Source organism: Aedes albopictus, chromosome 1 (genome assembly GCF_035046485.1).
Source record: "Aedes albopictus strain Foshan chromosome 1, AalbF5, whole genome shotgun sequence".
Classification (NCBI taxonomy): domain Eukaryota; kingdom Metazoa; phylum Arthropoda; class Insecta; order Diptera; family Culicidae; genus Aedes; species Aedes albopictus.
This window is the reverse complement of record NC_085136.1, coordinates 5,342,268-5,360,397: the sequence shown is the minus strand read 5'-3', so window position 1 is coordinate 5,360,397 and position 18,130 is coordinate 5,342,268. Positions and strand designations below refer to the sequence as shown.

The 18,130-nt window shown below is 41.6% G+C and overlaps 2 protein-coding genes across 3 annotated transcripts in view; both read left to right on the top strand.

Moving 5' to 3' along the window:
• LOC109405351 (solute carrier family 53 member 1-like) overlaps nt 1–18,130 on the top strand; it is a 553,430-nt gene that overhangs the window by 496,362 nt on the left and 38,938 nt on the right. Inside the window, exon 1 of one of the 2 annotated variants that reach the window (XM_062843177.1) lies at nt 4,525–4,562. The exons of the other annotated variant lie outside the window; for it this stretch is intronic. The gene's annotated coding sequence lies outside the window, so the exon portion shown is untranslated. Of the gene's footprint in view, nt 1–4,524; nt 4,563–18,130 lie in introns of those variants that run through there. 2 annotated transcript variants of the gene reach the window in all.
• LOC134288667 (uncharacterized) lies at nt 12,619–13,017 on the top strand. The gene has a single exon (XM_062854203.1). The coding sequence runs from the start codon at nt 12,619–12,621 to the stop codon at nt 13,015–13,017; it is 399 nt and encodes a 132-aa protein (XP_062710187.1).

The window sequence follows — 18,130 nt, the reverse complement described above, 5'->3', positions numbered from 1 at the left end:
AAAACCCATCCTGTGCAATTAAAAAGAATCGGGTGTATTTGTTTGAGCTACCCCGTTTACTTTTTCATGCTATGTTGCGGCAAACATCTAGCAAAGTGGTACGGCTCTTAAGGCGAAACTGGATCAATTTCCTCACTTTTTGGTTTTTGATTTTTTATAAAATAACGAAGCAATATTTTTTAAATCGATTTTCGTACACATGGATCAAGGTATCTTCTGATTTTTTCGTGGTGGAAAATGTTTTTCGTTTTTGCGTTTTTTTGAAAATAATTTCACAAAAAAATGGTTTCTGAGAAAATGGAAAACTTTTTCCACCACAAAAAAAAATCAGAAGATACCTTGATCCATGCTCTACATGTGCACGAAAACCGATTTTGAAAATATTGCTTCGATATTTAATAAAAAATCAAAAACCAAAAAAATGAGGAAATGCTTCCAGTTTCGCCTTAAGAGAACTTGTTGTTTTAGAATGGTTTTGTTTAGTTTTTAATTTATGTTACTGTAAATGCGCGGGAATTTAGTAAGACCATGCTGAGGATGACGAGTTCAATTTCCGGTCGGTTCAGAAATTTTTCCTAATGGTTTTAGCCGAGAAGCATTTGGGATGTTACGCCAAATGAAGAAGAGAACACTTGCACATCGACGAAAATCGTCAAGCGAGGAAAGGACAGAACAACCACCAGACAGCTGCGAAGGTAAACAGTTTCTTATCACCAGCAACCACCACAGCGCGCGAGACGGATGGATACGGTCATTTCCATGCTTAATGCAAGTGCTCTAATGCAATCGGATCGTGCACGACCGGGTGCAATGGATATCATACCCTTGCAATACTATACAGTACCTACACTATATTATTGTAGTGCACACTCTCGAGTTAAAGTATGTGATCATCCCTATATAAAGCATATGAAGAGGACAATATTTTTATCTCTGCTATTATGTCATTTAGTCTTTTCTCTTTTTCTTTCATTTTTTCTTTTTCTTCTGTATTAAAATTCCATGAAATTCAAGAGATTTCTTTGAACAGCATCACATTTTTTTTCTTATTTTTTTTTCTTTTTGACACAAGTCTCTGCTGGAGTCAGCTTTATGTTATATAATCCCAAAGTTATTAAATAATATTATGCGGCATAGTTTATGCCTCAATAGTGTGGCAGGTTTTAGGATACTCTAGACCCTAGAAAGCTAATGACATTTTATTATCTTTGTGGTAGTTTGGTACTCATCAAGTAGGCTGATGACAGGAGTTCAATTCATGACCACTCCAACTGTCAAGAAGCAAGTACGTAACCCACCACAATCTTTATTCGAAATTTGTAGTCCAGGGCTAGTTCATCTCGATGCCCACGGCTTCACTGTCCTTCCGAAGAAAAAACTATCATTTTTGTATGATTCAGTGGGACTCGATCCGAGGTTCCCGGCGTGATAGTCAAGAGCTGTAACCATCACACCGGATCCGCATTATTGTTTCGAAAAAAATGGATAAAAAAATACATTCAGCATGGTTTTGTTGATTCCTTCTGCTATTTTACTTTGTCGACCCCACACTTTCGAACGGCAGTGTAGATTGTGTCAGGCGCGATAGAAATATCAACGAGATTCCTCAACTGATAACCAAACGGCTCCTTTACGACTCTAGATCAGTGAACAGCGGAAACCTGTTTGCAGTCTGCGTTTGTTTACTCCCGATGGTGGTTTTTAATGTGGAGCAACAACTTGCTATACATCAGTAGAATCCCGACACCATGACGTCGATGACTTCGAACGCTTCGAAGGGGTTCCACCATCAGCGACCTGAGTGGGTCGTCGACACATCTATACTACTAGATATTGATCCATTGATCAAGCATCAATAACCGAGGATTTGGGGAACGAACAATATTTCCAAAATGTGATGGGTCGTAATCCTCTACAGGTCCTACAGATAAGGGGACAGAGCAATCGCTTATTGCCAATATTGTCGGACAAATGGCTGCTGATAAGTTATTCAAGGCAACAACGGCAAAGATTTGACCACCATTATCAGCTGTTGGAGGTAGGGCAAACACCATGTGTGTTGCGAAGGTGATGAATAAGGCTACTTTGAATTCCACAGTGATTAACGTACGGGAGAAATTTTCAATTCAGTCGATAAAGTGGCTTCTTGCTATAAATCGGGGGAACCATGCACGATTTTACGAGAAAATTTCGCTATGCATTTGTGAACCAGCTTCTGGCATTATTTTTGGTGAAATTCCTGGTATGAAAGTCGGAAAAATACCTGAAGCTTACTTTAACCCGTTAACGCCCAAGGTCGACACAAATATGTTATCATAGGTCAAGTTCCAATAAAAAAAGCATGAATTGATGAAAAAAAAAGAAGTCTATGGTCTAGTTCCAAAAAAATCTTCAATGTAGGTCCTCAATATCTGATAATTTTCTCGAGTTCTATTTCAGCACAACTTCTAGGATATTGTTATATTCTGATCCGTATAGATACTATACAGCTCTAGACCAGAAAGAGAGATGATTAACACTCAAAAAGAATAGAAAAAGGACTTGATAGTTTAGGCAGAAATCTAACCCAATGAACGCCTAAAAGTATGCATGGTCCATGTAATTTCATGTAGTGTCAACTGCAGTGTTCAACATTTCTCAAATTTAAATATCAAAAACAAATCAAATGAAGAGTGCTCACTATTCGTAGCTTAACTAAACGTTAACATACTACAGAAATTAGATTTTGCACAGATAATGGTTTCTCCTCAAGATCTCATGATCAACCCAAACTACCAAGTTTATGCTATGCTTTATTGATTAGCCACATAATAACGACAATGTATTTCAACACAGAAGCCTATATTTGATTCGTTAACGCCTAAGGTGTCTTATATTTGTAATTTTCTTAAAAAAATGTATCAGCAGTCATGTTCCAATGAAGTAAACATGATTTCACAAAAAATGGAAGTCTAAGACACAAATTTTATACTATCGTTTGTTGTGTTCTGATCCGTATAGATACAATGCATCTATAATTAGTGAAAGAGAGGATAACTATAAGAAAATGATTGTCCGATGACATCATGGTTTACTTGAGATATCAAAAAGCCTATTTCTCCCTGTTTCTCTATTTTTCTGTTACTGTTCCACTATCGTTAGCTGTAACTCATGATTGGAAGGAATCTATGAAAGTCACAAAAGATATCCCGTACAGATTTAATGATAGGATCCTTAAAGAAATCACGGAAGGATTCCTGGCTGGAAGCTCGGCAGGACCCCTTGAAAGAATAATTGAAGAAATCCCGAGAGAATGTCAAAAAAAACAGGAAAAATCTTTGGAGGGACCCCTGCAGAAATCCTCGTATGAATACGTAAAAGAATCCCGCATGATTCTGAAGAATCTCAGGAATATTTGAAAGAATACAAGTTAGAATCCCTGGAGCAATCCTAGCAGGACCCCTAAAGGAATCCTTTACGACATGGTTTCCCAAACTGTGGGTCGCGACCCCGCAGGGGGGTCGCCGGCCTTCATCCAGGGGGTCGCGAGGGACAGTTGAATAAATTGCTGTAACGGACAACAAATGAGGGAATTTCTATGGTGGGTCGCCGAAAGCACGTCTACTGGCAAAAGGGGGTCGCGCACCCAAAAAGTTTGGGAACCTATGCTTTACGAAATCTCCGAAGGGATCTTTGAAGGAACCTCAGCAGTAATCCCTAAAGGAATGCCGACTAGAACACTTGAACTAAACCTATCAAGATTTTCTAAAGCAACCCCGGGAGGATTTCCTGAAGGAATTCTGGGACGCATATCTGGAAAAAATCTCAGGTGAAAGGTTGGTAGGAATCCCCGATATAATCACAGAAGAACTACCGGGAGAAATTACTATATAAATCCCGAGAGGAATGCCAGAAAAACTCCTGAGAAGCTAGCAAGGATGCTGATCCCGGCACTAGGATTCCACTAGGATTTTCTGAATATATTTCGACAGTACTCTTTGAAAGTATACTAGGATGAATCTGTGAAGTAATTCCAGCTGAAATCCATGAAAGAATGCTGGCTAGAACTTCTGAAAGAATCCTTTCAGGATTTTCTAAACCAAATCTGACAGAAATCCCTGAAGTTATTCCTGAAGGAATCCCGAAAAGAATACCTGATGGAATCCTTAGAGAGATCATGACAGGAATCCCGGCTGGAAGCTGAGCAAGAATTCCTGCAAGAACATAGATGCATAGAAGATGTCCCGGAAGAAATTATTGAATAATTCCCTAAAAAAAATCGGGAAGAACTTTTAAAAGAATCCCATTAGAAATTCCGGCACGAATACCTAAAAAATCTAGGATTGCCTGATAGAAATCTCGGCAAAAATCTATATTTTTTCATTTTTTTTTTTTTTGAGGAATCTTACAGAATCTCAGCAGGAGTCCCGGATGAAATCTTTGAAGGAATTCCAACACGAATCCCTGATGGAGTGCAGAAAAGAATAACTAAAAGAATCCTTTCAGGATTTTTCAAATCGATGAATCCCGGGAGAAATCCTAGGAAGATTCTCGAGCGAAATGCCTGAAGAAATTCCGGCAAGGTATCTCAAGAAAATCTCATCTCATCTAATCTCATATCACTTCTTCACCCAACTCTTTACCCTCACTGTCTTCTTTGCCCTTTATCCTAACTCTCTACCCTACGCTCTATCTTCATCACCCTCTTCCCTACCATCTACCTTACTCTCTACCCTAACCTTCCACCCCAAACCCTCTATCCGACCATCTACCGTCTACCCTACCATCTGCCCTGACCCTCTATCCTTTTACTCATCATGTCCAATCGATAGATATCCATATTGGATGGTATTAAAGATCAAACTACCATTTCGTGGCCGCCATATTGGATTATGATCCGCCATCTTGGATTTAAGAATGGCGTCGAATATCGCTTTTTGACTTCTACTCATCGAGCCCGATCGATAGATACCCAACCCATATTGCATGGTATTATGGTTCAAACTACCATTCCGTGGCCGCCAACTTGGATAGAGTCCGCCATATAGGATTTTACAATGGCGTCGGATATTCATTTTTGAGTTCTACTCATGAAGCCCGATCGATAGATACCCATATTGCATAGTATCCAAAGCAGCATTGTCGTTAAATAGCCTACATTCTGGAGTTTTGGCCGCCATCTTGAATTCCAATACCCCTACAACTATGATGTGGGATCATAGGGAATGTCTCATTCATTCATTTATTTAGTTCAACATCAATTCCATGATAACACTGAATCAACAATTTGCCGCCATAATTCCTCGATTTGCAGCTGCAGTCCGCCCATCGTGCTCTCTACGCTCCACACCTTCTTGTACCAACCGGATGGTTAGCAAACACCAACTTTGCAGGGTTGTTGTCCGGCATTCTTGCAACATGCCCTGCCCACCGTATCCGTCCAGCTTTAGCCACTTTCAGGATGTTGGGTTAACCGTAGAGTGCAGCGAGCTAGTGGTTCATCCTTCTCCGCCACACACCGTTCTCCTGCACGCCGCCGAAGATCGTCCTTAGCACGCGTCGCTCGAAAACTCCGAGTGCTTGCAGGTCCTCCTCGAGCATCGTCCATGTCTCGTGTCCGTAGAGAACCACCGGTCTAATGGGCGTCTTGTACATGGTACATTTGGTGCGGGGGTGAATCTTTTTTGACCGCAGTTTCTTCTGGAGCCCATAGTAAATAGGCACGTATATTGCCCACTATGAACAAGGTATGGATGAGGAGAACATCTTCTATGAAGAAAGTATTCTAAAATTTTGCATAGTTCTGAAGATTTTCACATCAAAAAGACTGTCCTATTTATAGGACGCTGGGCGTTCGGGGCATTTGTACTCTTAAGGACAAGCTCGCAAGAATTCCAAGATGGTCGGCACAATGGCCGACTTTTACACCTACTCGCGATTTAAGGCGCCCAAATCTCATTAATCCTAGTAGGCTGTTGGGATCAATATGATCCAGATAGGATCGCTGACCGTTAATTTGAGGTTCTGATGCAATGTTAGGCATTGATTTCAAGAAGTTTATCCTTAACTCTAGTAAGATCTTGGGGTCAATATGACCCAGTAAGGCACGCTGAACGTGCACTACGCTGGACGTGGTGCGCCACTCCTAACATCCTCAAAGGGTTAATGGATGGCCTCCTAGTGGAGATGTTGTTGCTATAAAGTAACAGCGATTGCTACGTTTATTAAATAACATTTTAAGGAAAGATTATCTTTCCTTCGTACGATTTTAATATGACCTGAGATGAAAAGCCCCGTATAGAAATTGAACCCAATAATGCGCACGATCACCTTTGATGATCGTGGGTTATAATTATATGGCGCCACTTGTATAAATTGGTTTCCATTTCGGTTGACTTATTGCTCACACTACTGCCACTGGCAATTCAAAAGGTTTAAATACCATTCTTCATTGTGGCAGCAAGCACATTTGATTGGTCACACAAATTATTCCCGCTCATGGTCGCCGTTCCAATCCGTAGTATCTCTCGTTCTTAAATTATTCAACAACATCCAAACTTACATATTTTCTAGCCGAACAGTAGCTGAGAGGAACACAGCGTGAAGTTTGTTGAATCACCGATAAAACAAGAAAGCGTCAACTGATAAAAAAAAATTCGTCTCATTAAATGTGTCACTGAAAGAGTATCCCCTTCTCGCAATATATTCTTAGCCGTAAACGGTTCACCCTCGTAACGCGAACCGATGCGTAAATGCTTATTGTTTGAGTCAACAACAACTCGGACGCCCGACGAGCCAGTGAGCATCCCAACAACAGCGAAAAGGATGTTGACCCCCGTCCAAAAGCGGATTCATGCTGAGATTCCTTCTGCCGAATTTCGAGCTTAAAAATGTGGAATTCTCACTTGAGCTTCTTGTAGGAAATTGGCTCCAACACCATCCACGCAGAGGTACAGAGTGCAGTGGAACGAACCGGGTGTTCAACTCTCTGGAAAATTTATGGTAATAACCATCACTTGACGTAAAGAATGCAATCCACCACCACGCGCTGAGCAACAGCCAACAAAGCCCGCTTCGGGAATGAATTATTATAACGCAAATTGGAAGAATTGGAATTTTTAAATGCCCGCACGTGCACGGTCGGATTTGAATATCATCGGTTGTGGGATCAAGTGCGGGGAGCCTTCGTTACATTGGGTGTTCTGATGCCAATTTTGTGTATCAGGGATCAAGGTAACATTTTCGAGATTAAAAATTAAATGGAATTGCTGAAAATCCGATCGATGTTTTTACTCATAAAGAAAGAAGAAGAATTATTATAGCAAAAGATATCGCAAATTATTCACGTTTTGATTGAAAGACGACTCATTTCCCACAAACACACCGTCAATAATAATGAACGGTACCGACGGCCGCCTCGACAGGGAAGACTGCATAGACATTGAACATACACTTTCTTGGAAAACTTTATTAATTCTGAATACATTTGACAATCGGGTCTCCAGTTAGCTTAGTGGTTAAGGCTATGGATCGCCAATCCGGAAACGGCGGGTTCGATTCCCGTTCCGGTCGGGAGAATTTACTCGACTCCCTAGGCATAGTGTATCATTGTACTTGCCTCAGAATAGACAAATTCATACAATGGCAGGCAAAGAAATCCCTTCAATTAATAACTGTGGAAGTGCTTAAAGAACACTAAGTTGAAGCGAGGCAGGCCAAGTCCCAGTGGGGACGTAGAGCCACAAAGAAGAAGAAGAAGATAATGCGGCATCGTACGAAGAGAAACGGCTTTTTAAACCCGTTTTAGTTCTAGCGATGCATCGCGATGGCTATGAACATGTGAATATATATTAGTTGTATATAAAGAAAGCAAGGAGAAAGTATATAGGAAAATACAAAGTAGAAGGAAAGTGACGGGCCCGGGATTGAAATCCGTTCCCCCGACATAAGCCCGGGAAGCCCCAGAACCTGACTCCTGATAGTCGAGTCTTAACTGTAATAGTCTTTAACATTTTCTCAATAAAATAATAGCATGAAACGAACTCACCCATTCATATGTACATGTATCACTAGCAATTTATGCGGGAGAGTAAAAAACATCACGCCGGTGCACACAGGGAAGATATGAATCTCACTTGCCGAGTCTATCTATAGCACCCACTTGTCAAAAAATGTATTGTGCACAGTTAGAAAAAATCACCGACTTTGGTAATGTTTTACTGAAATCTCAACCGTTAAGTTTATAAAAATCGGTAAAGGTAGCAACTTTCACCGAAGTTCGTTAGAGTGTGGCAGATAAACGATAACATTTTACCGAAATTTGTTTATTTTTTTCGGAATTTCGTTGAAAACCCATTACCGAACGCTCAGCGGTTGATATTTCGGTAAAAGTTACCGAACGCGATTAGCTGTGTGTATTAATGAAATAAATAAATCTTTTTTTTCAAGTCATGATTAAAATTGTGATTAACCTGTCGAAGGTTTTCAAAAAGATACGTTTAAGGACATAGAGGGAATCCAAAGACGGCCATCACAATGGCTGCCTTGCAAATACCGAAAGCACAGATCTTGTCATCTAAATAACACACAGACCTGGAAAAGCAATTAGTAGCCTTGCCCACTCGTGGTAAATATTGTGTAGCATTTTCGTTTTAGGGCAATTTGTGGATGACGAGATTGATGCTCTTAAAAACGCGAGTCAAAAATGCAACTGGACGTTCTCCCATTTCATCTTAATTGACCCGAATTCGGCACAACGATTTTACAGTCATTTAGAATACTCTATGGGATTCTGCCAATTTTTATGTACCATATGGAACGGTCATACAAAATGTGAGAATTGGCCACATTTCTGGGTTAAAAAAACGCGAGAATTTGCCACATCTCTGCAGCCTTGGGAACCGGTATCAGGACCACCAAGTGGCCAATCTTGATTACCATTCATAAACCACGTAGACGTTTGGGGAGAGAGGGGGAGGGGTCTGACCAAAGTCTACGCTTCATATAATTTTTAAAATTCTTGTGTGGACAAAAGTCTACTGGGGAGAGGGGGAGTGGTTAGAGATGACCAGAATTTGATCTATGTGGTTTATGAACAGCGCCTCGTCTGAAATGTTAACTAATGTATTCCTCAAAAAATTCTGCAACTTTTGATATGTCGCACGGCATGGATTCTCCAAATTTGTAAAATGGCCACCTCTCGGGGGTCTCCGGGAAGCCGTTTCGGGGCCTCAAGATTTAGTCCCGTGGTCACCTGATAGCCATAGCTCATCTGGTCAGTTGACTTAGTTGTGATTGGGTTACTTTACTGCTGCTTTTTCCGGTGAATTCGGTTCTTCAAAAGTTCAAATTAGCTGTATTTTGCATAATTTATTGCCAAGAATACGCTCTTTCGGAAATGGCCAAACCATGGTCCCTTTGGTGTCGGTTCCACATCCCACCAAACCTTAGTGTTGAGCTGGACCCGCAAAATTTAAGCTTTAACGATAATTTTGAGTACAAAACTGTTAGCATATGTAATATTGAACATTTCCCGCAATACCCAATGATGTCAATCATGGTAGGCCATGCCTTTTTGAATTGTACCACGTAATGAATAAAATCTTTCTTTTTCGTTTCAACCGTCAAGTAGTAGTTAGTTCTTCGGCTCTCTTCCCATTTTCCAATAGGTTATGGGCCAGAGTTTTAGCCATTTTTTTTTTCTTCTCGAAAAGTATAATTCGCGAAATTTGTGCGAACGATGAACGCGCCAGGAAGTTCCCAGCAGGTTGGTGATGGTGCTGCTGCTCAGCGGGTGCACCATGGGGTGCACAGTTCAACGAGTTTGCCGTCGATCGAGCGTCTAGTGGGGCGATAAAATTGGCACACGTGGAAGTTTGTGGTCCAGACGTTTCTCCAACTGGAAGACCTGTGGGAAGCAGTTAAGCCGACACCGGACGGAACGGATCCTGTCGTCGACCCGTTGAAGGACAGAAGACCGCGGGGGGAAATTATTCTGCTGCTTAACCCGGTCAACTACGTCCACGTGCGTGAAGCGAAAACAGCCAAGGAAGCGTGATCCAAGCTAGAATCGGCGTTTGAAGACACGGGACTCATGCGAAAAGTTGGTTTGCTGCGAAAATTAATTACGGCGTCCCTAGCAACCAACGGATCCATGGAAACGTACGTCAACACGACCGTAGCAACCGCCCATCAGTTGCGTGGCATCGGGTTCGACATCAGCGAGGAATGTATCGGCACTCTCCTACTGACGGGCCTGTCAGAAGAGTATCGGCCGATGATAATGGCACTGGAGAATTCCGGAACCGAAGCAAGCCGACCCAGCGCCTCAAGGTAAGGGGCCAAGTGCCGACGGCGCCAGAAGTACGGCCACATTGCCCGGGAATGTCCTCAGAAGGATCCCAGGAACGGCAACGCGTGATGTACGGTTCTTTCTGCGATTTCCGAAGATGATATCAACTGGTACTTCCTTTCCGGAAAGTTCGCTGGAAAACGTCCGACGGCATGGTGGCACGGTGGTCGCTGCCAACCGAGGTTCGATGGAAGTTGTTGCAAAGAGAAGCATGAAGCTGAGACCTGAATGCTGTCCAGAAGACTTTCCGATCGAGGTGCACGAAGTCCACGTGATTCCGGAGCTGTCGGCAAACCTGCTATCCGTGAATCAAATCGTGCAACGAGGGCACACCGTCACGTTCACCACCGACGGTGTCACAGTGAAAAATCTTGAGGGACACATCATTGCTACCGGAAGTTGAACGAATGGTCTATTCAAGCTGGACCAACTCCCGTCTACGAAAGCACTGGCATGCGCGCCGGTGGTCACCGCTGATCTGTGGCACAGAAGGATGGGTCACATCAATTTCAACAGTCTGCAGCGCCTGAGGGGCGGCCTGGTGTCGGGCCTCGAATTCAGCGACGTAGCCAAGAAGGATGAAAACTGCAGGATTTGCGCGTTAGGTAAGCTTTCTCGTTTGCCTTTCAGCAATGTCAGTTTAAGAGCGACGGAGCTTTTGGAACTGGTACACTCCGACATCTGTGGACCAATGAAGACGGACTCGTTGGGTGGTAGCCGGTATTATCTCACCTTCATCGATGACAATTCGCGGAGAATCAGCGTATACTTCCTAGCCGAGAAGTCGGCGGAAAGCGTGTTCAAGGCCTTCGAAGATTTCCGGCGCTCAGCTGAAAGACAGACTGGTAAGAAATTAAAAGTGCTACGTACGGACAACGGGAAAGAGTTTACCAACAAGCTTTTGGGTGACCATCTGAAGCGATTGGGAATCCGCCACCTAGTCCGCCACCAAACTTCGGTCGACTCCACGCCCGAGAAAACGGGCTGGCGGAGCGTGTAATCCGCACCATTGTGGAGCGTGCGCGGTGTATGCTCTTTGAAGCAAACCTACCGAAGAATTTTTGGGCAGAAGCGGCAGCAACGGCTGTGTACCAAGTTAATCGTTCTCCGACGAAGGGGCACGATAAGACACCGGAGGAAATGTGGAGCGGTTAGAAGCCGAGTCTAGTACACGTCCGTGTTTTTGGGTCGTCGGTGATGGCCCACATACCGAAGCAGAAGCGTAAGAAGTGGGATGCAAAGGCGCACGAATGTATTCTAACTGTGTTCGATGAAGACATTAAGGCGTACCGCCTGTGGGACCCGAAAGCGAAGCAAGTAATCAAGCGTCGAGATGTGAGTTTCATCCGTGAAGGAGGAGCGGCTCAGGCCGCTAGCAATGTCAAATCAACAGAAGCACGAAAAACGATTCGACTGGACCTGGATGACGAATTCGAGTGGGAATCGGCTGCCTGCGAAAGGGAACCTACCGTGCAAGGTAGCACCGAGCAAGCAACGGCATTACCATTCGACGAAGACGATTCCGACAGCGAATACAGCGATATCGTGGGTCCTATTCCAGATGACACTGTGACAACTCCTGCGCTCCCGTCGTGCACATCTTCAAATCCGCCCGAGTCACCGGCGTTGAGGCGAAGCGGCAGGGAGCGCTTATTTTTTTCAAAACAACTGGACTACCCTCCACCCGTTTTACAGGCGAACCTGACGACAGCACGGCAACCGCCGAGCACGATGATGGTCCTGAAGCTCAAGCAAGCCGCTTGCCGCAGGGATTCGTCGTCACCAAACCAGACGAAGACCAACGATCCACGTACCCCATCCGAGTCGTTAAATTGTCAACAAAGCGACCTGTGGAGAGCTGCGATGGACGATGAGTATCAATCGCACATCGAGAACGGTACATGGGAACTGGTCGAGTTGCCACCGAACCGAAAAGCCATAGGTTGTAAGTGGCTGTTCAAGACGAAGGAGGATGGGGAACGTCGTCCGGCACAAGACCAGGCTAGTGGCCCAGGGGTGCTCGCAGAAGTTTGGCGTCGACTTTGACGAGGTTTTCGCTCCTGTCGCCAAACAGGCCACATTTCGTTCGCTTCTGACCATCGCAAGCCGGCGCCGAATGCTGGTGAAACATGTGGATGTCAAGACTGCGTACCTTCATGGGAAGCTGAACGAGCCCATCTACATTAGGCAGCCGGAGCACAGTTTGCCGGTTACGGAGAAGCATATACGGCGGGCTGAAGCAATCCGCTCGTGTATGGAACCTGCGGATCGACGAGGTGCTCCGGGAAATGGGATTCAAGCCTTCAGAAGCGGATCCATGCCTGTACGTCCGACGAAGAAGCAAATCAATAGCGTATATCCTGCTCTACGTCGACGACATGCTGATTGCCACTCGGAGAGAGCACGAATTCCCCACGATTTTCCAAGAGCTGCGGCAGAAGTTCGAGGTTGCCAACCTGGGGGACGTGAAACAGTTCCTTGGGATAGAGGTGGAACAAGATTCCGGCGGATTCAAGCTAAACCAGCGCAGCTACATTACGAAGCTTGTAGAGAGACACGGTCTGAAGGATGCCAAACCGTCGAAGATACCGTTGGATCCAGCCTACCTACAGCAGAAGGAGGAGGAGAATCGACTGCCGAGCAACGCGCAGTATCTCAGCCTGATTGGAGGTCTGTTGTACACCTAAACCTCGTTTTACGTCCACTATTGGCTTAGCGAAATAAAATTCTACTGCCAAAATAATAATTAAAAAAGACATTTTTATATTTTTGTACACTTCTCCTAATCACGGAGATGTTTTAAAAAATATTAAAATGTTGAGATTGCTCATTGTCTTGGCGGTAGAATTATTTGTCGCTTAGCCATGCATGGACGTAAAAAAAGGGCGAGGTGTACGTGGCTGTCCATTCATGTCCGGACATAGCGGTCAGTACATCGATTCTGGCACAGAAGTCGAGCTGCCCCACGCAATTGGATTGGCAGGAGGCCAAATGAGTTCTCAGGTACGTGAAGGCTACATGCGACTATAGGTTGCACCTTGGGTCGTCGAACTTGGTTTGGAGCTGTTTGCGGATGCTGACCACCGTGACCGGAAATCCAACACCGGTTTCCTGATTCGCCTCGGAGGCAGTATCATCAGCAGGGCATCCAGGAAGCAAAGTTGCGTTGCACTATCCTCCACAGAAGCGGAGTTCATGGCGTTGGCAGAGGCTTGCCAGGAGCTCACTTGGTTGAAGAAGCTGCTAGCGGATTTCGGCGAGGACGTGTTGGAACCAGTACCAACCTACGAAGACAACCAAAGTTGTATAAAGCTAGTTTGTAGTGATCGAATTGAAAAACAATCGAAGCACTTTGAAACTAAATATTTCTATGTTAGGGATCTGCAAGAGAAGAAACAGATTAGTTTGCAATATTGTCCAACTGAAAACATGCTTGCGGATATACTATCTAAACCTTTGCAACAATGTAGGATTAGATTATTGAACAAGCAGTTAGGGCTATTGCCAAGTAAGTTCGAGGAGGAGTGTTAGCATATGTAATATCGAACATTACCCGCAATACCCAATGATGTCAATCATGGTAGGCCATGTCTTTTTGAATTGCACCACGTAGTGAATAAAATCTTTCTTTTTCGTTTCAACCGTCAAGCGAAGTAGTTCGTTCTTCGGCTCTCTCCCCATTTTCCAATAAAAACATTATTAGTTTATTGAGAAATGAGTGTGAAATCGTTGTGCCAAATCCAGGACAATATGACCCGAATAGCTCAAACGTAACTTTACTGTCCAGCCAGTAACGGCCAATTTATCAGTCAAAACGGTGAAAACAAGTTTTTGGCTAAAGATTAACCAGGATTGAGAGATATGGCACCTAAAAGGTGCTATCCAGGTCATATTGATCCGAACACCGGAGGAAGATTAAGCATAAACGGTTTATTTTAAAAATCGATGGAAAATAAAAATTCGAGAAAAAAATGTTAGAAGCCTTTGACCATCCTGTGCTATTTGGCAAGTTTAGAGGCTAAAAGTCACCTTGCTACAGAAAAATAATAAAAAAAATATTTGAAGAGTAAATCGAAGAAAAATTTCAATTATATGACATCTAGCATAAATCCACGATTAATATTACTCCCAGTGTTTTTTTTTCTCTAAAAGTTTTTCAAATACCCTCAAACAACTTTAAAGACATCATTTCATTCCAACAAACCGTTTTGGAGTTATAATTATTTGAAAAACAAACAGGTTAATATTCCAATTCAGTTTTTAAATTTTGAAAAATGTATTCATTTTTCAAATTTGTACCAAAGAGTACCTTTTTCTGAGCCGCAATGATTTTTTTTCAGATTTTTTATTGATTTTTAAATAGGTTCCCCGGCACCAAATTTTATGAAAATTTGGATTTCGGCTCAGTTTGGCGTGTAGATTCTGAATATGGAATTACCTCAACACCCCTAAAGAAGCCAATTGCTGAATGTTTAGTACTGATATTTTTGTTTTCAGTAGTTTTTCCGTGCATAATTCCTTTTTCGATGAAAAATATCCAATGAATGTCTAGATCCACTCATTGCTCATACTTCCCTTGAATTCAATTTTCTAAGAGAAAATAGAACATTTGTATGGGAAGTCTGTAACCCAAATGTTGAAGGACAAGGTATTTGGAGTACATGGCTTATATTTTCTAGAGCACCGTGGCTGAAAATGCATAATCGTGGTTGTTTAGTCAATTGTGAACATCGAGATACACAAAAAAAAATGCAGCTGTTTTTTGACCAGGAATAGTACATTATGTGTAGCTTTCGTCAGAATCGGTTAGGTGTTGGCGGAGATATCGTCGAAACAAGAGACTTACCATTTGAGAATCTTGGGCCAAACAACACTTTAAAAAATATCACTTTTTTTTACCTAAAACTGTAGAGCCAAAAATACTGAACCGATTTCAATGAAAATTTTCCTGTACAAAAAATATGTATGTAGATGTATTGTGTCAAAATTTTATTCAATTTGATTTGACCTTTAAAAAGTTATAGCCATATATGTAGCACTATGTCACAATAAGCAGATGTGGTTATTGCTATAGTGACATTCAAACTGCTCTAACTTTTAAAATGTTCAATCAAAATGGCTGGAATTTTCACTGAGAACAGATTAACACAATGATTTTACACTGTCAAAGTTTCAAAAAAAAAATCGGGACAGTGTTACCAATCCTACTGTCAAAATAATGCACACTGATTTTAAAATGTTAAAAAGTGCCCGAAATTTGAAAACCCCGTTTTTTGTTTGAATTGTTAAAAAAAAGTACTGAACCGATTATAATGAAATTTTCACCACTTATGACTTACTTGAAGAACTTACAGTCAAATTTTCAGACGTTTTGATGAGCTAACAACCAAGTTATAGCCTAAGCCCTAAACAATTTTTAAAATGGAAGCCCAAAATTTCCAAAATCACATTTTATTGTATCGACAATATTTGCGCCAATACTGAACCGATTTTGATGAAATTTTTAGGGCATTAACTACACATAACATGCTATTCCTGGTTAAAAAATCAACTATTTTTGTGAACGCAATCAAAAGTTATACATTATTTTGAGTGTTTAATTTTTTTCGAGTCCAGTCTTTTGAGCTATGTTCGCCACATAGGATAGCGAGCCACTTGGGCAATGACCGGTATTTTGGGCACTTTTAGCTATACCTCAGTATATTGCAATCCAAATTGATGATGATTAACCTGGGCTTGTTAGGGGAATACCTGAAAATAGAAAGAAAATCGCGTTAAGTACTGTTCCTTTGAATTCCACTAAGAATTTGCATCCTTTGACAGATACGTATTTCGACCTCAACTGTAAGGTCGTCTTCAGTGTCTTGCACTTGACTGAGTCGAGTCAAGTACAAGACACTGAAGACGACCTTACAGTTGAGGTCGAAATACGTATCTGTCAAAGGATGCAAATTCTTAGTGGAATTCAAAGGAACAGTACTTAACGCGATTTTCTTTTTTTTATTTAATCCAAATTGATTTGAAAGTTGGCTAGATACTGTCGGATCTCGGAAGGAAAATAGCACTAGATTAAACAAGAATTCCGCACGCGATTTCAAAGATATTTATTGCCACGTTAATTCGTACAACCTCGGTGTCCGGCGATCAACACTCTTCTGACTCGCTAAACGGAAACCCATCCACTCGTCGTCTCGTATATAAGGGTAGCCAACTGTGCCACTTCTACAATTCCTTTTATACAGGGTCGGAGTTAGGCTCGACCCGACAGATACTGTACATATTTCACCGCGTTCCAAAAATTGTAGCAATAGGTTCAAAATGGGCTGAGTTATAGCAGAAAATTTCCCAAAATAAGAGCTCTGCCGAAATGGTTCCACTTCCCTTCCTTATCCTGAACGCTTCCTTGAGCTAGCTCATTCCTATTGTTGAACGGTTCAAGCTTTGTTCGTGATTGATGATGCATAACCCGACATAAAGCCATCATTGACCTGTTTTCATTTTGGCCACGAAACCCAACAGTGGTCCACAATTCGACCCGACTTTGAACCGACATCCAATAATTGTACACTCTGGGAGAATTTTCTCCGGGCTTTCCGTGTTTTGTCCTCAGCTAAAGGGTGATACGGTCAAAATTTGGTCACACATTTTTTTTTCATAACTATAGACTGCGTACACCAAAACAGCTGATTTTTGGACCAGTAATGCTACATTATATGTAGCTTATACCATAAAATTTTCATCAAAATCGATTAAGTATTGGTTAATATATAGATAAAACCATCGACCTACCTTTTTAAAATTTTGTACAAAGGCGCTCCATAGTAAATTTTCGGAAATTTAAGGTCAGTAAAGCACAATTTTGATTATAGAACTACCAATACTGCTCCGATTTTTATCAAAATTTTACAGTATAATACTATTATGAAAAACTGTTCTTAGTAAAATTTTGAGCCATATTGTATGAATACTTTCAAAGTTGTAGCAGTTTGAATATGAAAAAAACTGATCGGGTGCCACTTAAGCAAATATAACTTTGTAACGGCTGGATCAAATTGAATGAAAATTTTACACAACATTTTGATATGCATACTTCACATACAGAAAAATTTTCATTGATATCGGTTAAGTATCTCTGGCTCTATAAATAAAACAGTAAAAATGTGTGAATCCTCCTTGCACAAAATTTTAAATTTGCAGATCTCAGGGTTCAACAATATCTCCGCAAACACTAGACCGATTTTGATGAAAATTTTATGGTACAAGCTGCATATAATGTACCATTACTGATCAAAAAATCAGCTGTTTTGGTGTACGCAATCTAAAGTTATGAAAAAATTGTGTGACCAAAATTTGACTTGACTTGACAAAATTTGACAAAATTTGACCACCTAAACAAATATAACTTAATAACGACTGGATCAAATTGAATGAAATTTGTACACAACATTTTCATATGTATACTTCACACACAGAAAAATTTTCATTGAAATTGGTTCAGTATTTTTGGCTCTATAAATAAAAGAGTAAAAATGTGTTCTTAATTTTTAATCCTCTTTGTACAAAATTTTAAAATTGCAGTTTTCAGGATTCACAATATCTCCGCAAATACTAAACCGATTTTTATGAAAATTTTATGGTATAAGCTACATATAATGTACCATTACTGGTCCAAAAATCAGCTGTTTTGGTGTACGCAGTCTCAAATTATGAAACAAATTGTTTGACCAAATTTTGACCGTATCACCCTTTAGTCATTTGAGTGGCAATTTATTCAAATGGCGAGAAATCGCTTCTCATTTG

Bases quoted from the DNA above. Each gene is read 5' to 3' on its own strand.
- LOC134288667 (XM_062854203.1), top strand. From the start codon at position 12,619: ATGGGATTCAAGCCTTCAGAAGCGGATCCATGCCTGTACGTCCGACGA.